This window comes from Stegodyphus dumicola, chromosome 1 (assembly GCF_044657685.1).
Source record: "Stegodyphus dumicola isolate Sdum_Otavi_A_Nest chromosome 1, ASM4465768v1".
NCBI lineage: Eukaryota > Metazoa > Arthropoda > Arachnida > Araneae > Eresidae > Stegodyphus > Stegodyphus dumicola.
Window position 1 is genome coordinate 216375274 of NC_140768.1, and position 26166 is coordinate 216401439.

At 33.0% G+C, this 26166-nt stretch overlaps 2 protein-coding genes across 4 annotated transcripts in view; one reads left to right on the plus strand and one right to left on the minus strand.

The window, feature by feature from the left end:
- Positions 1-7775, plus strand: part of LOC118201136 (uncharacterized) — a 385427-nt gene extending 377652 nt beyond the window's left edge. For both annotated transcript variants that reach the window (XM_085825469.1, XM_085825458.1), the window contains exon 29: positions 6069-7775. The gene's annotated coding sequence lies outside the window, so the exon portion shown is untranslated. The remainder of the gene's footprint in view (positions 1-6068) is intronic.
- The window catches only part of Pdhb (Pyruvate dehydrogenase E1 beta subunit), a 59478-nt gene that overhangs the window by 16125 nt on the left and 17187 nt on the right, over positions 1-26166 (minus strand). For both annotated transcript variants that reach the window (XM_085825527.1, XM_085825528.1), the window contains exons 5-8: positions 23945-23980; positions 23638-23745; positions 11783-11960; positions 26-136 (exon numbers count right to left, since the gene is read on the minus strand). In XM_085825527.1, the coding sequence (XP_085681653.1) occupies positions 26-136; positions 11783-11960; positions 23638-23745; positions 23945-23980 (433 nt within the window). The remainder of the gene's footprint in view (positions 1-25; positions 137-11782; positions 11961-23637; positions 23746-23944; positions 23981-26166) is intronic.

A 26166-nucleotide genomic window follows, 5' to 3' on the forward strand; every position in this document is an offset into this window, starting at 1 on the left:
AAGGCTAAAATAATTTAATACAAACCTGGCTTTTCAATTTTAGCTTTTCCTATGGGTAATGTGAAATCCTTGGACCTAGCTTCATCTGACATTTCAAATGCAACACCATACAATAATTCATTTTCCAGAAATACAACTAAAAATAACATTGATAAGAACATGTAGAAAATCCATTACTAAAATTCAAAGATTCACAGTATAATTTAACTTATTTAAATATAACTAATGTAAAATAAACTATTGAAGTGTCAATATAAAATAAACTCTCAACAATAAATTATAATTTTGATAAAGTCAGAATTCTTTAAATTATTCTAAATTTCGCAAAACGTTAGGATAGCAGAGAAACACACTGAAGTAAAACATAAAATTAGCAAAGCAACAACCTTGTGTTTGCCGTAAGTTTAGTCAAGAACTATATCAATTTCGAGGGCAACCACGTACAGGTTTTCGCTCCTGTAGATGCCTGAAAGACCTATACTTCTAGCCCTAAAAAACTGATAGTCTTGATTAAAATCTATGACAAACATAAGGTTGTCACTTTGTTAATTTTATGTTAGCAGAAAGTTACCTAAAAAGTTCTAAATTTGGACAATTAATTAAAAAAGTACTTTATAATTTAAAGCATGTAAAAGCAATGGTAAGTGTATTATTTTCATACCCAAAATTTTAATTTTTGTATAAATATTTTATATTTATTAATATAAAATGTTAATTTACACATAGGTATACATCTTAAACATATTTTATTAGGAATAGTTATGAATTCTAAACTCGGTTCTTACTATAAACATTTTGTGATATGGCCATAAAGCCACACTTGAGAAGAAAGCTGAATATGATGCAATGAGTAGAAAAAAGATTTATGTTTACTAATGTAATTAACAATTCATATTTTATTTATTTACAATTTTTTATTATGATTTTTTTTTAATTTTATCTTATGAATCAATTATGTAATCAGACCAACCATGAAATAGTAGTATGAAAGAAAATGTGCAGCTTAAATGACATATAAACAGAACATTAAAACTGCCATCATATTCAAAGATATATTTTAATAACTATTCATTATTAATAATACAAAAATTATACAGAGATATTTTATAATTTATAAACCAAACTTACTGATGATCCCCTATAATTACAGAATTGCCTAATGCAGAATGAAAGCTACATCACTGTAGTAATTTAACTTTTTATCCTCACTTTTAGGGAGGAAATAGACATTAAAACAATTTATTACAAGGCGTATTCGGAAACTAAGTACCGTTTTGGAAAAAAAAAAATTGTAAAACAATTTTTCGAATCCAATTTTATTTTTACATGAAAATACACGTCTTAAACTATTTTTCAACATAGTTTCCGCCAATGATCAAACACTTGTCATAGCGGGTGACCAGTTTTTGTATACCATCGTCAAAGAAACTTCCCGCCAGTATCGATAACCACGACTCCACAGCATTTTTCGTGTCATCGTCAGATCCAAAGCACTTGCCACCAAGCTCGCACTTCATGTGCAGGAACAAGTGATAGTCGGACGGCGCCAAGTCCGGGTTGTACGGCGGGTGATCGAACTGCTCCCAATGAAACTGTCGAATTAACGATTGAGGGACGCCAGCAGTATGGGGCCGAGCATTGTCATGGAGCAACACAATTCCTTTACTGAGCATTCCTCTTCGTTTGTTTTGAATGGCACGCCTTAGTTTTGTTAAAGTCTCACAATATCATGCCGCATTAATGGTTTCACCTCTGGGAAGAAATTCAGTAAGCAAAACGCCTTTCCTATCCCAGAAGACAGTGCACAGGATTTTTTGTGATGACATTGTCACTTTGAACTTTTGTTTTTTCGGAGAGTGAGTGTGTCTCCACTCCATCGATTGTTGTTTCGATTCTGGTGTGAAATGACACCCCCAAGTTTCATCACCTGTCACAATTTGGTTTAAAAAGAGTTCTCCCTCATCACTGTACCGCGTGAGAAATGTTAGGGCAGTACCAAGTATCTTTGTTTTGTGAACATCAGTGAGCATTTTTGGAACACAGTTTGCGATAATTCAAGCGGTCAGACACAATTTCGAACAAAACAGTACGTGAAAGAGTTGTCATTGTGAAGCGTCTGATCTCATGAATTGCTTCATCAACTTTCCTTACCAAATCATTGGTGACAACAGAAGGCTCGGCGTGGACATTTGTTTGACCAGCATTAAACATTCTTACCCACTTTCTCACCATTCCATCACTTATCGCGTATTCACCGTAAACTTCTGTCACTTGACGATAAATTTCGGCCGGTTTAACATTCCTCGCATTCAAAAATTTAATCAGGGCACGAATCTCACAGTCAGCGGGAGAACTAATTGTCTTAAACATTTTGAATGTGCACAGCAAACTGAAAACACAACATAGAGCAACCAAAATGGCGACAATTGAAAGTCAGTGAACAAGAAAGACTAGTGCGCATGCGCCTACCACAGCGCTGCGACAGCGCTAGAATGAAACAATACTTAGTTTCCGAATACGCTACATATAAATGGATATATATAAAACATAAACTCTTCAAATTATACAAAACCAGGGTTGCCACTCAAACAGCTGAATGATATTCCCTGACTTTTCCAGGTGTTTTTTAAGAAAATTCCAGTCTACCCGCATAGTGCATGTTGGCTGTGCTAAAACGTAAATTAATTATGACACTAGGAAACACAACTATTTGACAATTACATATAATAGGTTGGCCTTCAAATATTTAAGCTTCAAATATTTCAAATATTACTATTATAACTATAAAGAAGTTGTTTCCTCCAATGAAGACTGAGATTAGAATCTGCCCAATCTGGATTAAAAAATGTATTTTTCTTTCTGCAGCTAAACGAAAGAAAGAAATCTACTTAGATATTTTTAAACAAATTCACATATTTTATATTTATTTAGCAGCACACACAAGCAAGAAATTTGTGCATTCAATTTCGTGACGGTCTGTCATCATACTGCTAGAATTAATTTCAGGAGTATGCCAGAGAAAATTCCCTAAAATCTAAATGTATTGTAGAAACATAAGGTTTTTTTTTTTTTTAAAAAAAAAAAAAAAAAAAAAAAAGCGGGAGACATGAAAAATTAGGAATGCCCTTGCCGGGACTCAGACCTCTAGAATAAGCGCCAAGTGTGCTGACCATTACACCACGAAGACATGCTAAGAAGGCGGGAGAAATACTTTATAGTATTATTAACTAATAATAAACAAATTTAGAAGGAAGAAGCCAGATTAAATCATATGAATAACAGTAAAGTAAGTTACTTAAAGATTAAAAACTGAATTAAAATAATCAACGATTCTTTGGTGAGTATAATTGTATTAAACAGTTAGCCTAGATGACTGATTACTATTTTTTTATTTTACCGAACAATGACAAATAAAGCATTTATTAAATTCAGAAAAAAAGGTTTAAATGATTTTATGGTAAAATCCTAGTAGGCCTTCGCACAATTTTGAAAATTGTCGCTAACACCAAATTGACCAGTTTACTTTAAATGTCCGGTTTACTGCTCATCATAACGTTGCCAAATCTCATGTGTACTGTATACTAGGATTAAACTGATTTTGTTTTATATGAGAATGGGAAGGTATTTTTTTTTCATTCAACATGCACTGCACATGCACATGCGAGTCTCTCGATTCTCGATGTTACTAGAAACCAAGGTTGCTGGAAACATGCTATGAATTTCTAAAAGACAATCTGATTGGAACTACAAAAATTGGCTCTAAGCTAGCTGCCCAAATGATGCTCATGCGATACATAATTCGCCAAGAAAGTGATTGCTTCCAACACTGGCGTAAAACTCGCTTTGGGAGGGGGGATCATCATATGAAATTCCCTGACATTTCCAGATTTTGACTAAAATATTAAATTCCCTGATTTCTCCCTGACGTTTCAGTCAATTTTCATATTCCCTGACTTTTCCTGGTTTCTCAGATAGCATGGCAACCCAGCGAAACTTATCTAAATAGTTTTACAACTGCAACAGTAAAATGAAAGATACTGCTATTATTATTACTATAATACATATGAGAGAAAATTCATAAAACATTGTTAATTTGATGTGACATTGTGCATATTACTTGCATATTTTAAGAACATAACTTACTAAATGCTTCAAAATATTCTCAAAATAATTTCACTTATTTTTGCAAATTAGAATGTCAATAGAAATTTATTAGAAATACAAAATATGCCTGAAGATAAAAACTCAAATTTATAATCAATTCAGATATTTAGAACACATTTCAATGTAATATTTAACAATTGTTATTCAATACAAGTGCTTAAATTTAAATGCAGTGCACTCAACATGGTTCTAGTAATTCTTTGTATCAATATAATTCTTGCTGCCAACTTCCTCTTTGCTTTATATATAAATGATTTAATATCAAATGAAACCATACATTATATATTTTTTAAAAAAATACTAAAAAGTTAGTATTGAGGGCTATTTAACTAATTAAAGTAACTGTTCAGCATTTATTTATAATATTTAAATTTTAAAAAAATAAATATAATTAGGTAAATACAAATGTAGAAAAGCTGTCAGGTAAGTAAGTATACTGCTTATGATACAACTTAAAGGAATTCCATTTTCTAATGAATACATTAATAAATTATGCCTTAATTAAAATAATCACAATTAAATGTGACATGAAATCTTAACCTAATAATATCATGAAAAGTATACTATGCTTGTATATTATAAAAAATTAAAATATTAAAAAATATTTAAATTTCTTGTTATCTTTCATACACCAAGCTCTGGATGTCCAGAAAGACCTAACTCAAAGCCAATCATTGTTTTTAGAGGGGTCAGGATTTGTTATGTGTTTTATGTATGTGCATTTGGTATTTTTCCCCCTCATAACAAATCATATGGAGAGTTTGATTCTTAATTTTACTTCAGCAGTAAATAAAATTCCTCATTATTAAAGAAGCAAACATTTTAGCATAAATTTGTGTGATCAATAATTTGGCTCCATAGCTGAGTATCTGCCTGGTTTCAAACCGAAACATTCTAGTAGAAAAATTGTTGATTTTACACCTACTAATATTTTATATCTCTGACGCCAACCTGAATCATTATTTATATTTTGCTTTCATTGCCACATGTTTATCAACACATGACACATGACAACTTGAGTAGTGACTCATGCAGCAATAGCTAAATACTTTTTTTTATAATAGTATTGAATAACAAAGAGTATGCTATTTTTTTATATTGGCATTACACTTGCGATCATTAGAGATTTAAGTCAAATGCGGTAAGAAATGTTGATGAGGAAAAAATTAACAAAAATTTCTTTCCATATGCCAAAAGTAGATTTTGTTAAGGATACTCAGAGGCCAAAAGATTACATTTAGTGCTATTTGAATTAAGAATAACTGATTTGTTTATTCACTTAAACCCAGAACCGGCACCACAGGTTGTATGGCAGCACCAGACAATACAATATTAACGGAAGACAATTTTGGGGAAATTTACAGAAGCACCAAGCAACAAAATTAAAGGATGACAAAATTTTTAGAATTTGAGAATGCACTAAGGCCCAAAATTTAGGGATGGCAAAATTTCAGAACTTAAGGTGTTTGGTAATAGAATTTAGGACCCACAGAGACTGCATCAGGGGGGAAAATATCTAGTACGGTCCTCGAAAAGCCTTAAGTATATGTGGGAATTTATTTACTCAGGACTCAGATAAAACTTAAACATGTGCAAAAAATAGATGTAAGTAAAATAAATAACTAATTTAATACAATTCAGACTTAATTGTCTCAGTGCACATTAAAAGCGAGACAAAATTTAGCGTAAGAACTTGTCTTTCGACGCCAATCTCATGATACATAGCCAGTAATGTATAGTGGATGTTATTAAAGTAGGCTAAAATTATACTTTACCCAATTTCACGAAATTTCAGTTAATATAGCAGATAGCACTGTTCCTTAACTTTCTGATTTTTCAGTTAATATTGTAGATTGTGTTGTTCGTTAACTTTCTGAATTAATCCGTCTTATTATTTTTTACAGGCTATTATTGCTAAATCAGTTTCATGAAAATTAAAGTTTGAACTTTCGATTATGTCAAAAAGAGTTTCTATTTCTGGAGCTGCAACAGGATCCACTAAGCGAAAGCACGTTCTGATGTTCATTAAATAAAAAGTGAAACTGCTGCAAAAAATGGCTACAGGTATATCCATCTCAAAATTACACGAGGTGTATAGCATTGGAAAGTCAACTGTATACGACACAACAGAAAAGGAAGTTCTTGAATTTTTCGGATTCCGACACCCCACTCGCAATGAATAACTAAAAAATTATTTGTTATCTAAGAGTGACGATCATGAAAAAAGGATGATTGAATGAGTCAGACAGAGTCACGGCGAGGGCATGCCACTGACAGGTCCAACGCTAATGTCTCAAGCCAAAGTATTTCATGAAGAAATGAACTTAAAAAATTAGTGCACATATTCGAAAGGTTGGTTAGCCAAATTCAAAATTTGTCATGGTATAAGGCAATTAAAAATTTCTGGTGAAAACACTTCAGCTAATACTGAAGGTGCTGAACTATTTGCAGATGAGCTCGTTGAATAGTGAAAAGTTATCTCCAGAAAAAATTTACAATGCTGATGAAACTGGTCTTTAATGTAATATGTACCACGAAATATCTTGGTGAGCTCTACAGAAAACGTTCCAACAAATGTAAAAAATTCCAAAGCGAGACTAACAATTTTAGCATGCGCAAATGCTGCAAGAATGCACAAGTGTCAACTTTTCGTAATCGGTAAAAATACACGACCTCAAGCATTTAAAAAAGTAAAGATTTCCCACATTTTATATCATGCAAATAAAAGAGCATGGATGACGCAAGTGTTAATGAATGATTGGTTTGAAAATCATTTCATACCCGAGGCTCGGCAACATTTGAATTCGGTTGGTTTACCTGATGATGCAAAACTTGTCTTGATTGTAGACGACTGTCTGGCTCATACTTCACATACAAGTTTTAATAAAGGATAATGTATCCTTATTATTCTTTCCTCCAAAATGTACATTTATCATTCAGCCTACTGACATCAGAATAGTGTGCGCACTGAAATGCAAATGTAAATTAGCATTTTTAAAATCCATGTTAAATTTTTTTAATTATGGCAACCCTATTCAAGAAAATTTGAAATATTTTAGCATAAAATCTGCTGTGTGGAGCATTGCAAGATCATGGAAGTATGTTTCTCCAGATACTAAAAAAATGCTTGGCATAATTTATGTCCAGCTACCATATTTCATGGTGAGGATGATGAAGATGATAGCCGTGAATTTGAAGGTTTTCAGATATCGCAAACCAAAGGAGAAATTTTTCATCTAATAGATATTGTGAAGAATCGGTAATAAATGAAGATGAGGTAACAGAAGTTTATCATAGCATTGACAATGCCCCAATCATCAATCAATTAACGGAGGTGAAACCTGTAGTATGGTTCTAGATCCAGAAAACACTGCTACCAATAGTAAAGAAAATGACAGAGAGGTTATTGAAAACGAAAAAATTTCGATTGACAAGTTGATTGGAATTCTCGACACAGCTATTACAGAACTTGAACAATGGAACTTTGTAACTGAACAAGAAATTATGTCTGTCTACAGAATTGAACAGAAAGTATTAGCTATTAGCACAAAAAAACAAAGGAACTTAAAGAACTTACACTGAAAGAAATGTTTAATAAAGTAAACAAATAAATATTAAGGTTTTTTTTTTTTTTTTTTCTTTTGGTAAATTCTGATACCTTTTAGATCACAAATGCTTCATTATTTCATAAATCATGATTTCATATTTTTAATTTTATAATTTCTACATGCCATGATCTAATCCAGAAAACTTTCGGATCCGGAATCACCAAAGTCCCGGCGAGTCCAGATCTCGGACTATGTACTGTAGTGGTATATTATTTTCATCAAAGAAAACTAGGCATAAGAAAAATATTTTTTAATTTAAAAGATGTTTTAATATGTTTAGAAAAATTGAGAATAGTGGGGAAATCAAGATAATATTTTAATAAATGATTAAATAATTTAAAGAAATATATATTTAAAAAAAGAATCCCAGGCCAGCAAAATGGAAATTTCCCAGTATATCGTGTACTGCTTTGAAACTATATAATATTTGGGATGACAGGTATAATTTTTCATCTTTGAGCAAATCTGTATATTTGTGATAGGGTTATCTTTTACAATAATTTATGGTTTCTATTGCAAACATGAGATCTCAAAAGATACGGTATAGAGATGGTCAAGATCACAGCATTCTAATAGTGACAGGATTGACCTAAAATAGATTAATAATTTATTTGTGCATGTTTCTTAACGAGCTCCTTTGTGGAACTCTTCATGTTACTACATAATTTAACATAATTTAACCTCAACTGCTGCAAAAACACACAAGTGTGCAAAAGTTAACAACTTAATCTGATTTTGACCATAATTTGGGAAAATTTCAATTGGGAGACATGAAATTCATACTCAATTCAGTACGTAAAGGATGATTGGAGTATCAAAAAAAATTAATATGATGCATACAGTATGAAATAAAAAGAAGGCCTTTTTATTGACAGAATAACACTAGTACAAAAAATTGTCTGGCCAAGAGGAAGAACAACAAACCAAGGAGCCATAGTAAGGGATATGACCTCCCCTAAGCATTGCACCACCTATCAATAACCAACACTAGATTAACTAACAGTTCTTGGGGTAAGAGTTCCTATTCTTCAAAAAGCATCTGTTTCAGTTATGCTGTGTTCCCCAGAGGCAGTAAGATAATGCTGCCAGTTATCTGCCTAAAGTATCCCACAAATATTCAACATACAACATATGCATGCTGGCCAATTTATTCTGTGGATAGCTGCACTTTCTGGGAGCTACCCAACAGCATAAGCTCTATATGGCTGTGCACTGTCATCCATAAAAAATAGGTTGGGACCAACCGCACCCTGGAAAAAATGCACCTGGGAGAGGATAACTTTATCATAATAACAATCGTCAGTAAGTGAACCTCTGTTGTAAAGATGGAGTTCTGTCCATCTGTTTATCACAATGTCTTCCCATACATGCATGCCTGAACCAGCCCAGTAATCTTTTTCCCTTATAATAGGTCCTAATAGCATGAAAGCATGTCACAACCTGTCTCCATATCAACTGCCACCAAGAATCGTTTATCAGATTGAAATGACTCTCATCAGTAACGAAGACGCGACTCCATTGATGGGGTGTCCAATCTTTGTGTACTGCATTCAGAATGGCAGGCAAAAAGACCACCTTCATGAAGTCACCTGGCCACAGTAAACAGAGACACTTTTTCTTCGATCTGTGCAACTGCTAAGCAATGTTGCCCGCTGTCTGATTTCAATCTCTTTTCACTTGCAAGATGATATATTAATCATCAGTCATTTTTCTTTTCCTTGGCCAACCACCATCAACCTTTCTTATAGCTGTATCTGTCATTTGGAAAGCTTTCCAAGCTCATGAACAACAATTTTATCAATTTCAAACTCTTGGAAGTGGACATCAAACTACATCCCTCTTCAAGCTTGCTCATCATTCTACAATTAGTAAAAGCATCTTGATGTTTTCTTGTAGCCATACTGCATGTGCATCATTTTTCTTTTCCTTGGCCAACCACCATCAACCTTTCTTATAGCTGTATCTGTCATTTGGAAAGCTTTCCAAGCTCATGAACAACAATTTTATCAATTTCAAACTCTTGGAAGTGGACATCAAACTACATCCCTTTCCAAGCTTGCTCATCATTCTACAATTAGTAAAAGCATCTTGATGTTTTCTTGTAGCCATACTGCATGTGCAATCTTCCTTTCTTCTTTTTAAGTTTTCTTGTACTACATGCTTTGACTCCTCACGTTCTGTGTGCCCTGCAGTACACTTTGACATCATAATATTGATATTTGCATATGCATCACCTTTCCACTGAGTTGACTTTTCATCGTACTGGTCATAAAAGGGCCTATTAAAAATTTTTATGGTTGTTATGTTGAAAAATTATTGTTGCTAAAATTTTGCACACTAGCGTATATTTTACTTTAAACTCCATTATCATAACACAATAAGAACTTTATGAACTTACAGTAGTATGGCACTAAAAGTTAAAGTAATGTTACCATGAAAATTTTTTTATTTTTTGCATCCTGTAAGTGTCAGTTCCCCCCATAGTGGATTGAGAACTGGTCAAAATCAGATACTCTGAACTCATGCAGAGATGATACAAATTAACCTCATATGATTCACATAATAGTGTGACTAAAGAGGAAAAAATGACGTCCATTTTAAACGTCAAGTAAAAATTTACTGGAAAATGCTATTATCTAAAATGATAATTTTTTGCGGCCTCTAACTGTCAGTTACACCCTTATAGTCGAATGAGAACAAATCAAAATCAGATAGTCTGAACTTATGCAGAGATAATACAGTACAAAGTCTTTAATCCGGATGTTCATAATCCGGAATGATCTATAATCCATACCTCAAAGCTACAAACTTTCTACGCATGCGTATAATACCTTTACGCATGCGCATAATAAGTTTACACATGCACGTTTAATGTATAACGGACGGTATAAGCTAGGCTAAAATTATCTAATTATCTATTTCAGTTAATGTTGCAGATTGCGTTGTTCTTTAATCTTCTAATTGGATCCAGCTTATTATTTTTTGCAGACTGTTAAAGCAATTTTATAAAAAGTAAGTTTGAACTTTTGATTATGTCAAAAAGAGTTTCCAATTCTGGAGCTGCCAAAGGATCTACAAAGCAAAAGCATGTTTCAATGTCCATCAAACAAAAAGTGGAATTACAGCAAAAAATGGATAAAAGCATGAAGAAAGAGGTTAGTAAAAACGAAAAAATTTCGATTGACAAGTTAGTCCGTATTCTCGGCACAGCAATTACAGGACTTGAACAGCGGAACTTTGTAACTGAACAAGAAATTATGTCTGTTTATAGAATTAAAGAGAAAGTATTAGCACATAAAACGAAGTAACTTAAACAACTTACATTGAAAGAAATGTTTAATAAAGTAAACAAATAAATATTAAGCTTTTTTTTTTTTTTTTTTTTTGTAAATTTTTATACCTTTTAGATCAAAATTCTTTATTTAATAAATTATGGTTTCATATTTTTAATTTTATAATTTCTGCATGCCATCTTACCAGATTCAAATTGATGATCTATAATACAGAAAAACCCCTGATCCGGAATCGCCGAAGTCCCGACGAGTCTGGATTAAAGACTTTGTACTGTACAAATCAAGCTCATCAGATTCACATAATGGTCTGAGTACATAGAGGGAAAATGACATCCCTTTTAATATTTCAAATGTCAAGTAAAAATTTACTGGAAAATGTTATTATCTAAAATGATAGGGAACTAGCCTAGTTTTACTACTTCCTCGACACCATGCCAATGCATCCATATCATGTTTTATTTACTCTTTTTTTGTTCATCAATTTCCATTTGAAAATTTAACTTTACATTCTTTTATGTTTTTACTGTTTTTTTATATATTACTGTTCATTATTTATCAAACCAATACTCCTGGCTGCTTTCGATAAAAAATTCAGCACTTTTCATTTTAGAAATTAAACTGTCTCATTAAAATATAATTATTTGAGATTTTCAAAGAAATAATTATGTGAAGCTTTCCAAAATTTACAACACTGAAAATTAAAAATCTTCAAGTGACCTGGATCTGGATCCCTTATTGCACTTTTAAGTAATCCTTTGCAGTCTTCTGATGAATATGGTGAGATGACTTTCAAACCAGGGCAATTGGAATACCAGGCAGCAAAGCACTGTGAATGTTGAGCAGCAACACCAGCTGCAGCACCGTTGGGACCACGGAAAACAATTGGCACATTGATCTAGGCATAATATTTATTGCATTCTGCTTCAATTTCAAGTAATGCTATATGAATATATAACAAATTACACAAACAAAAATATAAATCTTGATACATTATCAGAAATATGCATTCTACAGGTTTAACCTTTCAACTGTTTGCCCGAAATAATCTCGGGCACAGCACTGGTGCTCCAAAATGACACGCCCGAGTATTACTCGGGTAATTTTTTTTTTGAGTGCATCGTATTGTTATACCCGAATATATATTGTGAGAAGTTTATTTTGGCTTCAATTCAATATATGGCAGCACTTTACTGAAGGTTTCAAAGGATAGAAGTTTATGTTCAAAGTGTGTGGCATTTTTTATTGCAAAATGGTGTCCAGTTCTTTGAAACGTTATATACAGGGGTTGGACAAAAATATGGAAACACCTTTAAAAAAAAAACATGTTTCTTTGCTTAATATGGTGTAGGAAACCCGTTGGCATCCAAAACAGCTTGCAGTCTTCTCGGAATGGATAAATACAGTTCCTGTATGTTTGCCAAGGGAATACAGGGTTCGTACACATTTCCTTACATGAAAATTAAGGACTTTTAAGGACCATCAAAGAAAAAATTAAGGACCTATCAGCAAACAAAAAAAAAATGAATAGAATAAAGCAATTATCCATACAAACCGACTTCATGCTTGTAATTTCACTTTAAGAAACTAACAGAAGTGTATATTATGCACTATTAATTAAATTCAATTTAATACTTACCATAAAACAATTTTAATTTTGAAAATTAAATTAACTCCCTACAAGTTATGAAGTAGATAACATTAAATTAGGAACATAATTTCTTGAAAAACATGTATAAGTGTATTTTACACTAATAACAGTCAGTATCTTAGAGATTTACATGATTATTATTTAACTTATTTGATATTTATTTAAACACAGTCAACTACTATTATAATCACAATGTAAGAATATTTTGCACATTAAAATAACTGATTTGTAAACATACAATTTATTTCCTTGGTTTTTTGAAAGATACTAGAATAATAAACCGTACAATAAAAGATACAAAACATTTGTGCTTTTTTTAAATCTGAAATCTTTTCAGCTATTTTAACATCTAATTTATTTATGTCTATTTCCTTTTCTTTAACTATTCTTCTAAGTTCATTTGCTTTGATAAACAAATCAACGTTCCTGCTGGTCTCAGCTTCATCTGCTAAAGCATCTACTTCTTCATTAATGTCTTTAATGTCCCTTTGAAGAAATTTTTTCTTCTGCTTCATATAATCAATTTCTTTCTCAATAATATTTCTTTTCCTCTTTGAATTTTCAGATTTAATTACAGATTTTTGTTCTTCTAAATACTGAACTTCTAAATAACGAACTCCACTTCTTGCAGAAGCTGCTGCTGATCTCATTTCTTATTAATTTCGATATTAAGAACACCTCCAGAAAATTTTATGTAATCAAATACTGTGCGTTGAAAAATGTATGATGAGTCACTTAAATTTTCAATTTCAATTGCTTTATTTACAGAGAAGCCCCTTTCCACAGAGGCCTGTTCAAGTGACAAGATGGGAATACTTGTCACAGTGAATACTTGAATAGTGAAAATATACATTTTTTACTATATATATATAATTTATTTCCTAAACAATATTGATTAATTGATTATATTATCTCCTAAGTTTAATTAAAGTAGAATTATTTTAAAAGAGTGAATCCATACTGGTAAGTTATATTTTGAAAGATATATATATACAGTACAAAGTCCGAGATCCGGACATCCAATATCTGGAATGATCTAAAATCCGGACTTCAAAGCCACCACCAACCAATTTTTTAGGGCTTTTTTGAAGGGAAGGGGTATGCTTTACGCACGCGCATTAGATTTTTCCCCTCATCATAAAAAAGCATGCCGGAAATCCTGATTCTTAATCTCAGTTTGGCGCTAAATAAAATATCTCATTATTGAAGAAATAATTATTTTAGAATAAATTTGTGTGATTAGTAACTTGACTCCATAGCTGCGTATCTGCTTGGCATAATCTCAAACCGAAACATTTGTTAATTTTACACCAACTAATATTTTATATCCTTGATGCCGAAATCGAGAATCATTATTTATTGTATTTTGCTTTCAACACTGCATGTTTATCAAAGGATGACAACTTGAGTGATGAATCATGCAGCGACGCCAAATAATAGAGTATTATCCGATTACAGATTTAAGTTTAATGCGCTAAAATGTTGACAAGGGGAGATTTAGCAGAAATTTCTTTCCTTATGCTAAAAATAGATTTTGTTAATGATACTCATAGGACAAACGATTATATTTAGTGCTATTTGAATTAAGAATAACTGATTTGTTATTCACATAAAGCCAGAACCAGCGCCAGAGCTCGCATGGCCGCACCAGGCGGCAGAATTTAGCAAAGTTAAACAGAAGTTTTTCATTGCGATGACAATGCCCAATCATCAATCAATTAACGGAGGGCAAAATCTGTAGTATGGTTCTAAATCCAGAAAATACAGCTACCGATAGTGAAGAAAGTAACAGAGAGGTTACTGAACGAGAAAAAACTTTGATTGACAAGTTATTCGGAATTCTCAACACAGCAATTACAGGACTTGAACAATGGAACTTAATAACTGAACAAGAAATTATATGTCTATAGTATTAGTCTAAAGTATTAGCAGAGAAAACAAATCAAACAACTCACATTGAAAGAAATGTTTAATAAAGTAAACATATAAATATTAAGCTCTTTTCTTTTGTAAATTTTGATACCCTTTAAATCATAAATACTTCATTATTTCATAAATCGCGATTTCATATTTTCAATTTTATAATTTCTACGTGCCATCTTAGTAGATTTAAAATGATCTAATATCCGGAAAAATCTCAAATCTGGGATCGCCGAAGTCCCGACCTCGGACTTTGTACTGTATAAGTATATATATATCTAATACGGAAAGTATATTTTCAGTTAAACTTCTACCCAATAACTTTAGTAATTCATGAAAGTTAATTTTGCATCTAGTTAATTCAGGAAAGTTAGTTTCAATTAGTTGTTTTCAACTTTAAAAATATTAAAAAATTTTTAATTAGTTAGTTATTTTCAACTAATAATTGCATCGCCATTAGCAAAAATTATGCACTATTATCAACAACATAGGTTTAAACCAAATACTTAATTGTCTATTGAAGCTTCAAAACGTATTTCCGAACTTCACTTTTTCTCGGCTAGCGTTACCGAATTTGCCCTTGGCGAAGTCGAAATGGAGCCAATTGATTTCCCGCGAAATCGATAACAGACAAGCTGCAGAAATAAACTCATAATCCCGATATCCCATACATATGATATGTGCAAAAGAGAATAAACTCCGCAGAAGGTGATAAAAAATTAATTTATGGTTTAATTGAAACAAACACAGAAATTGAGCTAAGCAAAACCGTGTAAAAACAAATTGAAATGATAAAACGAAACTTAATTTTCATGTGAATTTTCAGCGCTGACTCTCCCATTCTAGAAATTTCAATTTGTTTCAGACAAAGACCACATTTAAGAATTGCCATACATCAATATCCAGTCTTTGTAGTCAGCTTGATGAAGCCACAGTTTATTGAAAATGCACTTTCCAGGCATCTCGTTCCTATTGGCGTCGGAAGGGTTGAGGGCTTCCAAGTTGGAATTGCTCTAATTTTGGCAAATATTTTCAGAATCCCCCCCTTTTTTTTTTCTCGAGCACCTTCATCACCACTTTCGCCTCTTAAAGAACTTCCGGCTTCACGCTTTCGTCACAATCTGCCTAAATTTATGGATAACACCTGTTTCGAAAGATTGGGTGAATAGCCAATCAGACACCGATACTTTCGTTCGGGTAGCTAATTGTTTTTTTTTTTTTTTTTTTTTTTTTTTTTTTATCGTTTGCAACGCAAATCTGCCAACAGATTGGTTAAGAGCCGTGTAATTTTAATTCCATATTCATGAGAAATCGTAATTCACACTTAGAATGGCAATCATTAGAAATGATAAGAAATGTCAAATGAGCAAAATTAAGGACCGTTTATTCATTTTGGCCAAAATTAAGGACTTTTAAGGACCAAAAATCATTTTTGAAAAAATTAAGGACTTTTAAGGACCGTACGAACCCTGGAATATTATACCATTCCTCCTCCAAAATGGTGGCAAGTTGAGATAACGATGTTGGCGGGTGTATAACGAGAACGCACTTTCGTTCCAATGTAGACCACAAAGGTTCGATAATATTCAGGTCTGGAGACTGTGGTGGCCAGGGGAGATGGGACAACTCATCCTCGTGCTCAGAAAACCAGTCCTGGACAATGTGAGCTGTGTGAACAGGGGTTTTGTGGTTTTGGAAGACACCATCACCATCGGGGACAAAGTTTGTACCATGGGATGAACTTGATCAGCCAAAATGTTCACATAAGTCTTGGCAGTCATGTGCCCTGACACAGTTATCATGGGGCTAGCAGAGAACCACGATATGGCTGCCCAAACCATAACAGAACCTCCGCCATGTTTCACTCTTGGCAACAAGCAGTCTGTATTATAGGCTTGAGATGGCGTTCTACAGACGTAAACTCGGCCAGAAGTGGAAAATAATGTGAAAGAAGACTCGTCAGACCATATTACTCGCTTCCACTGCTCTATAGTCCAGGCTTTATGACTTAAACACCACCTTTTCCTGTTATGGGCATTAGCATCACTGATGAGTGGCTTCTCAATTGCAGCACGGCCAGCAATTCCCTGTTTATGAAGCTCCCTTCTAATTGTTTTGGTATTCACAGGCTTCGGTAACACAACATTCATTTCAGCAGTAACTTTTGCAGCTGTGGTCTTCTTATTTTTCGTCACAATTGCCCTTAATGATCGTCTGTCACGATCACTCAGGACACACTTTCGTCCGCGCTGTGATTTAGCAGATGATGTTTTTCCACTTTTCAAATATGCGGAATAAATCTTCGATACAGTACCTCTTGAAACACTAAACACCCCGGCTACCTTGCTTACGGAAGCACCTACCATACGTGCTCCAACAATTTGCCCACGTTCAAAGTCTGTTAACTCTGACATAATGCAATGACAACCTCACATAACAGTACTCCGACAACAACTGAGCTGTTTAGCACATTTACGAAGTTGTATAGGTGGCGTCAGTAGTCAAAAACGCCAGTGCCACCTACATATTTCATTAAAATCAATCTTTCTTTTCAAACATGCATTTCACAAGGTGTTTCCATATTTTTGTCCATCCACTGTAGATGATTTAGATTCTCCATCCCACATTCCTCCTACTCCTGTGAAACATGAGCCTATAAGACAGTGCAAAGTTTGTTGTTCAAAAAAGGATAAAAATGGGAAAATGATAAGTAAGGAAACACGATTCTGGTGTACTGATCGTGGAGTTAGTTTGTTGCCTGGAAAAGTATTTCCAGTTATACTACTCAAAACTGAAATACTAATAAGTATTCATTTTTATTTATTTATTTTAGATTTTTTTTTTTTTTTTTTTTTTTTTTTTTTAGAAAATAATGCTCCACTAGAAGCAAACTTTACCACTACCACGCTGAGTGGCAGCCACCTAAAGCGAATATGCAGTGGCTACAAAACCTTAATATTTTTATGCATGTAATTCAAAATACTAATTTTTAATTATTTAGTATATTTTATTTTGTACTAAACATATGATTTTTGCAATCAAAAAATTGACAATTTATGTACCTAAATCATCAAAATAACTTGACAGTTAAAGGGTTAATGCACAATTAATTGATGTTTTCTGAAATACAAGAGGTCTATAATTAAAGAATACTATTTCAAACCTGCCTACAAGCGGAACCAGTGATCAGAAAATTATGAAATTTTGTACTTTACTTAAATTTTTGGACTTAATGAAGGGATGAGTATTGCTTTCTGAAAAAAAGGGGAAAAAAAGTTACAAATAGCATCTCTAGAGGGTGTTATATTAATAAATTATACATTTAGCCACACCTTTACAATAGTTTTATAATTTTACAAGTTCTATTAAAAAAAACAGATGTTCCACATGATGGCCATTATTCAGCTACCATCTGAAATCATAAGAGGCATGGTTTCACAGTTGACTGAAGCGTGTGCTAGGAAATGTTCAGCATGTGGCGTGAAATGCTTGCTTCAAGATCAGGTAAAGTTCTTGGATTTTTGCAACTTACCAGATGTTTCAAATGTCCCCAATATCAAAAATCGTATGGATTGGTATTGGGGATTGAAGAGGCCATACATTACGAGGTGCTGGCTAATACCATATTCTTCTGTAATGTGACATTTAAGAATATTCGTAACACACCATGCAATGCATGGAGGAGCTCCATTTTGCATAAAGATTGTGCATGCAAGGCATTAATGTGCTTGCAGAATTCTGAATGCCTATTACTGCCCTGTGATACAGCATATCACTGGATCTGTGGAACTTAGCTCCTCAAAAATGTATGGGCCAATGACGCAGAAAATCCACACAGCACCATCATTTTTGGTGAATGCAATGAGTCCAGAAAATGACGTGGATTTTCTGATTCCCAAATTTGTCAGTTATGCACTGCACCATCCAAATGAAAATGTGCTTCATCTATCCACAGAATATTTCTAGGCCATTCTGAATCAACCTCAAAGCGAACAAGAAACTGAAGTGAGAACCACAGTCAAATGTTAAATCATGTGGGAGCAACCTATGCACTAGTGAAAGTTTGTAAGGATAATATCGGAGGATATTCCGCAAGATCTTGTGGACAGTTGAATATAGTCTATACAATGCCTTTGTTATATGTCGGACACTGGTGCTAGCCTGAACGTTTGAAGCTGTGTCTTCTGTGACCTGAAGTGCAACCTCCTTTACTGCTTCTGTAGAAGCAGGTTTTCTTCCTCTTCCAGGGCAAACAGAAAATGATCCTCTTTCTTCAAATTTTGTTTTCATGTTCTGAAAGTTTTTTAAGATTCAGTGGACCTTTTCAAATTCTCTTCAAACTCTGAAATTTCCATAAAGCAAATACTGAAGAATTATTGTGTTAGAAAAACAATTTTACTAACAATGTGTGATCTTGTCAACTTATTATCATAGTGAGCAACAAGCACACTGAAAACAGAGACTCCGAGAATGTTTCTGGGTTTTATAACAGCTGTTGCATAACATTCTTACTACAGGTTTTCAAAGTAAAACAGCTGTGAACAGCAATCTCTGGGGACACTATTTGTAACTATTTTTTTTTTTTTTTTTTTTTCCGCTGAAAGAAATTCTCATCCCTTCATTAAGTCCGCCACAAATTTCACAATTTTCTTATCACCAGTTTCACTTGTAGGAAACTTTGAAATATGGTTCTTTAATTATTGACACCCTGTATCTGGCAATATTTTTAACTACAATCATATTTCTTTTTGAAAATATCCCTATTTTCAAGTTTAGTCATTTAGAAATCATTTTATGGTCCCCCAAATAAAGTTACATTTCATTTGTTAGCTATCATATTTCTTCATTTTCTTTAACAAATTAAAAATGTTACCGACTCCATATAGTACATTTATTGTAAGCAACTGTCTTTCAACCACATTTCTTGTAGAATCTTACAATTTGAAGTACTAAAGTATGAATTAGCCAAAAATGACTTTGTAGCATTTTAAATGGAACAAATTATTTGATACACAGATTCAGACATGGTTAAAAATTTAAATATATTAAACAGCAATGTTTTAAGCAACTAAATATTAATATTTAATCATATAATGAACTGCACTTTAAACTAAGCCTCTGCAACCCAAATCTACCTTTTAGGTATTGCTTTGGTTTTTGCACGTTCTTTAATAATCCTTACATACAATTAAAGAATATTTTTAAGAAAATCATCACACAAAAGTAATTAGAATGTATTTATTGCATTTTGTTAAAAAAAATTTTCCATATGCCGTATTTTTCGCCGTATAAGATGCACTGGCATATAAGACGCACCCAATTTTAAAGGAGGCAAATCTAGAAAAAAAAGATTATGAACCAAATTCTGTTGTAAAATATTTTATATCAACTGTATAAAGTTAACAGCAGTTTAAGAAAAATTTTATGTCAACCATGTAACATACTAAGAGCTATCTTGCCTCCTTTGTTATCTACGGTTCTGTTAGATGGCACATCAAACGTTAGCAAGACTTCATCCATGTTCCCAATCTGGCTCATTTCAAAGTTATTCTTCTTCCTCGCATCAATAACAAACTTATGAAAAGACAGAATCTTTGATTCGTATTCCTTTGGCATTTTTTGTGCAATTCTGGTTTTGGTGCGCATAGAAAGGCCAGATCTCTTTATAAATCTATAGCACCACGATGGTGATCCGGTGAAATCCTGAATGCCTTTCTCCACAGCAATGCGTTTGGCCTCATAGATTATCATTTTTGTTGAGACAGAAAGTCCATTTTGCCGGTGACGTGTGATCCACTCCTTTACTTCTACCTCTAACTCTGGCCACTTTGCAGTTGCTCCACACAAAGTGTGCTTGCTTTTATCCAACTTTTGGAGCTGATCCTCCTGTTTCCTCCACTCTCTTATCATTTTCTCAGTTGGAGGTGGCCCAAAGTGTCTTTCCGCTGCTCTGTTTCCATGCTTAGCAAATTTTATTACTTCCAGCTTGAAAGCATCTTTATATGCCAGTCTCTTCTGCTTCGACACCTTGATGGGGTGGTATGAAATATGATATATTTCATTCAGATATACCATACTACATATATCACAGCTCACAGCTATCCGCGCCTCCGCTTGCTCCTGCACTGCGATTGGCTGAGCGAAGAGACGCGTGCCTTCACCCACTCCCGCACTGGCTTACGAGACTCTAAAAAGTGCACAAAGCCAGCGCGGGAGCGAGCGAAGGCACGCGCCTCTTCGCTCAGCCAATCGCAGCGCGAGGCAGAGACCGTCCAAATACAGTGCGAGGCAGGGGGGGGGAGTTCCTGATCTCAGACGGCGCCAAGAGGTGGAAGGGAACGGAGTGGCCGAGTATTCCTGCGGTAAGTATGCAGAGGTGGAGGGGCAGCGAAGGGCCATGGTGGGCTTTTGTATTTGCCGTATAAGACGCAGGCACTTTCCCCCCTGATTTTGGGGAGAAAAAGTGCGTCTTATACGGCGAAAAATACGGTAGGTTAATGAATTTGTGTTATAACTCAGTTGCCTAATATAAAAAAAAAAGCTCTTTTTTAATTTGGGAGGGAGGGAATCATCAAACTTATTTTGTGATTAATCACACCTTCACAAAAAAATCATGAACTCGTTGACAACATTGGACAGCATTTGTGAGCTCAATGACAACCAATTTTTCACCAAGTTAGTGTATAAAAGGTAAAAACCATTTTACCTTTTATATGGCAGTGCACAAAAAATTTCACACAAGAGCAATCGACCAATAAAATTTCAAAAACAAGAAACACTGGTAATAAAATATGTACCTTTTCCAAGAAGTTTTTTCCACACTGGTTTCTCCTCATGTACACAGCAATCTGCTCTCACTTTAAAAAAATCAGAGAAATGCATATCTCAGCATCCATACAACTGCAGCAATTGCATACAAGCAAAACGGGCATGTGCTATACACTTACCAGGTTGCCATATAACTATTTTGGTGACATATTGCTTTGCCTAATATGAATACTTTTCGGTGGGGCTGCAGATAACCAGGAAGTACCTTTTTTACTTCCATGTATGAAGTAAAGGAAGTATTGTAATTGCAAAAAGTTTTGTTTACTGGTTTTCAACAAGAACACCCTTTCTGACTGTTCCTTTTTTTTTATTTTATTTTATTTTATTTTTTATTTATTTTTTTTAATGTATGTGTATGTGTGTGTGCGTGTATGAAATCTGTACATACAGATAAAATAAAGGACTCTTTATTCCAAAACAGATTGTAAAATGGATTTTTCGCTAAATATGTGCAAATTTTTTTTAAAAGAGTTACGATCATTAGATATATATGTAATAACAGTAAAATTCAGAAGTATTGATGTAGGAACACATAATGTAGAAGATTTGAAATGCTGATTATGAAGATACAGTCAAAAGTCGTTAATCCGGACTCGTCGGGACTTCGGCGATTCCGGATTATCGATTTTTCCGGATTATAGATCATCAGTTTAAATCTGGTAAGATGGCATGCAGAAATTACAAAATTAAAAATATGGAACCATAATTTATGAAATAAAGAACAATTATGATCTAAAAGATATCAAAATTTACAAAAAGAAAAAGCTTAATATTTATTTGTTTACTTTATTTAACATTTCCTTCAATGTAAGTTGCTTCGTTTCATGTGATAATACTTTCTCTTTAATTCTATTAAACAGACATAATTTCTTGTTTAGTTACAAAGTTCCGCTGTTCAAGTCCTATAATTGCTGTGTTGAGAATACCGAATTTGTGAATCGAAATGTTTTCGTTTTCAATAACCTCTGGGTCACTTTCTTCACTATCGGAAGCGAATTATAATGACGAGGAACTTGATTTAAATCATATGAAAGACGGAGTACATCGAGATGAAATACTACACTTAGTAAGGAATTATAAGCCAAATAAAATAAAAACATCTGCCCTGAAGATAAGGATAGTGCTGACAGATCAACTTCCAATCCGTGGCATGAAATTGATAAACAGATTTCGGATTTCAAAACATACTTTCGCTTTGTAGATACAAATTACATATTAGTAAATACATATCGGAAACTCTATTTGACATAATCAAAAGTTCAAGCTTACTTTTATGAAATTGCTCTAACAGTCTGCAAAAAATAATAAGAAGGATCCAATTCGAAGATTAAGGAACAACGCAATCTGCAACATTAACTGAATTAGATCATTTTAGCTTAGATTATACCGTCCGTTACACATTAAACGCGCATGCGCACAAACATATTCGCAGCCGTAAAGGTCTTACATGCACTCAGAAACGCCTGTGCGCATGTGTGAACGCGACGCATGCGCAGAAAGTTTGTAGCTTTGAGGTCCGGATTATAGGTGTCCAAATTAACGACATTTGACTGTACTTGATACCTAAAACATAGAATTTGTACAGAATAAGAACTTGGCAGTTGAGGTAGTTTTAATTCTATCTTTATTTCCAATTGACATTTGTGGCCACAATCACTTGGCACTCTAGTAGTGCCTATTTAGAACATTTAGATTTTTTAAACTGATGCATTAGGAAGTGAGTGCAGCAAAATTACTTCCTCGCAGAGTAGAGAGAGAAGCTAAAGTGCATAGTTATTTAATGTGGAAGTTCACGAAAAGGAAGATTTTGGTTTGAGTTATAAAAGTTTAGGTTCCCAATTACTACATCATCAACGTTACGCAAGCTTCGTGGCACAGATTAATCTAGAAATGACGTAGTCCAGAAATGTTATTATTTTTAGAAAGAACACAGGAGTTAAAAGGTGAATTCAATATTTGGAATACAGATATTTTACATATATAATTGTTGCATTTAAGATATCAGATGAACTATAGGTAAAAAATAAATTCAAGTTCCAAATAAATCCAAATAATCAACTGATTCATAAAAATGGTGAGATGTAAAAGCTTCAGTGTTAAGATCAGTTCAAATATGAAAATAACTAAAATTCCACATATTTTACAATTAATAATTTATAGCAAATAAATATTTTACCTTTCCAGCTGACATGTAAAATGTTTTTGCAGCAGAGCTGATGATATGATCTATGGCTTGCATAGAAAAATTGAAAGTCATAAATTCACATATAGGTCGCAGCCCTGCCTGAAATAAATAAATAAATGAAAAGTAAATTTTTTCTTAAACATAAAATAACTAAAAGTATTGGCTAAATTTTTTCGTACACCTCCCCCCGCCCAAAAAAAAACCTATAAACAAAGGGCTAGATTAAGGATTAATATTCCATACCAAATAATATAATTTAACTCTTGAAAGGGCATTTCAGAATGTATGTAGAACTCACCATAGCAGCACCAACAGCAATGCCTGCAAAACCTATCTAAATAGCAAAACAAACAAAATAAATTATTAAAGAATTGTTGCAGAATATTAAAAATATGATACAAAGGTAAGTAACATTAAATTCAGAAGTTCTAATACAATACATTTTTATTAGAATATATTATTAATGAAAATTTTAGCACACTTTTTAAATAGAACAGAACACGAGAAAATTACATAATTAAATTATAAGTCATAATAACAATGTAATTTACTCAGCACAATTTAATGTTGTTTGTAAGAGTTACTGATATTCATAAATATTCAGCTGATGCATTATTCTTAGTAGGATACATAATATCGTGATGGAAAGATTTCTTTTTCAGTCAGATTTCAAAAGAGAAAATAAAATAAATAAATAAATATAATTTATTACCGATTCATAAACACAAATCTTATTTGAATATAGCATGTATAACTTTTTTTAATTAATTATCAAGCATATGAAAATCATGATTTTTCTTAAATAAATAAAATATTTTTCATTTAATTGTACCTTTTGCTTAAATCCTTTTTTTTATATAATTTAAAATTGACTTTTATTTTTAAATAATTTTTTTCATAAAACTTTATAGCTTAAGTCATATTTACTAGTGTAGCAGCTTCTAATATTAAAATCTGTTATACAATAAACGCAATTAATACTATGCTATAGAGATACTTAAGCTTTTCAGAGGAGTGAAACTGAAAATAATTAATAAATTAAAACTAAAATAAAATACAGGAGGGAAAAAAACAGCTGAAGATTCATCACTTGCATCCAGATTCACATTTCATTCTTATTTTTAATTTATAAAGTATTTCTCCCACTTTCCTAGCGTGCCTTCATGGTGTTGTGGTTCTGCACGCTGAGCCGGTATTTCAGAGGTCCTTGGTTCGATTCCTGGCGAAGGCATTTGCTATATTTTCAATCTCTCTTGCTTCCAAAAAAATAACCTAATGTCTATAAAAATTCATGTAGCAAATGCTGATGAAAAGCACTTACATTTAGTAATTTTAATAAAAATACAAAATTTGAGTTTTTTTTCTTACACGTAACTTGTTCCTCCACTTGCTGCATATTATATCAGACTTTTATGACACTCTTTCAATACCGGCAGATAGAGCTGGAGCAAATCGCATGTATTCGTTACTGAGTAACGGGTACATCGGTTGACTCGAAGTACCGATTCGGTACTCACAAATTCATTTCGTTACTCGCATCTGTCGTACGATGCGGTTTGTTCGAGTAGGAATGATGTGGTTGCTATACGAATACAAATGATGCGGTTTCTATACGAATACGAATGATGCGGTTGCTGTTCGAATACCAATGATACGGTTGCCTCACAATGCGCTCATATTTTTCATAGATAATTTTGAATTTTTTTGGGCATAGGGCAAACTTTTGTTTACATTATGTGTTTTAGTTAAAATACTATTTAGTTGTTGATATTTAAGAAAATGAGCAATTTTGATAGCGTGAAGCGTTATTTTGTAGTTGCTTTTTACTATTGCTATTTATGTTTGTAATTTGAAAATTTAGATGATTCATCTCTCTTTTTTTTTTTTTTTTTTTTTTTTTCCTTGAGCGTGCCATAGTCAGATTTTATTGATTTGAAATATTTATATACTGCACTTAGGTATTGTTTATATAAGAATATGTAGGTTAATATAGGTACTTTACTTCCTTGTATTAAATAAAATGGTAGTAATTATTGATTTCGAGAAAACTTTTGGGTATCATATTTTAACAGAAATATCCGTTTTTGACGATTACGGAATCCATGTGAATTATTTTTTGGGCTGACGTCTGTACGTACGAACACAGTGAAGGACTTTCACTTTTTTTTATTTGTATATGGGTCCGTTATAACATCTAGATGTGCACCTCCCTTTTTATTGCAATCGGTAATATTACCAAACGTATATATGCGTATATATATCAAATAAATTGTAATTAAATGTAAAGTACATGTATATATGTCCTTATAATTAAATGTAAAGTACACACACACACACACATATATATATATATATATATAATAAAAGCCAAGTAAGGCGAAAATAAAAGCTTTGGCTTTTATTTTATTTAATTATCACTAAATAAGTTACTTGACTTTTATTTTCGCAATTATTGGTTGTAGTCAGGACTTAATTTTTAAAATTAGAAGTGCTGGAGCTCTATGGAAGGCCATCAGGAAA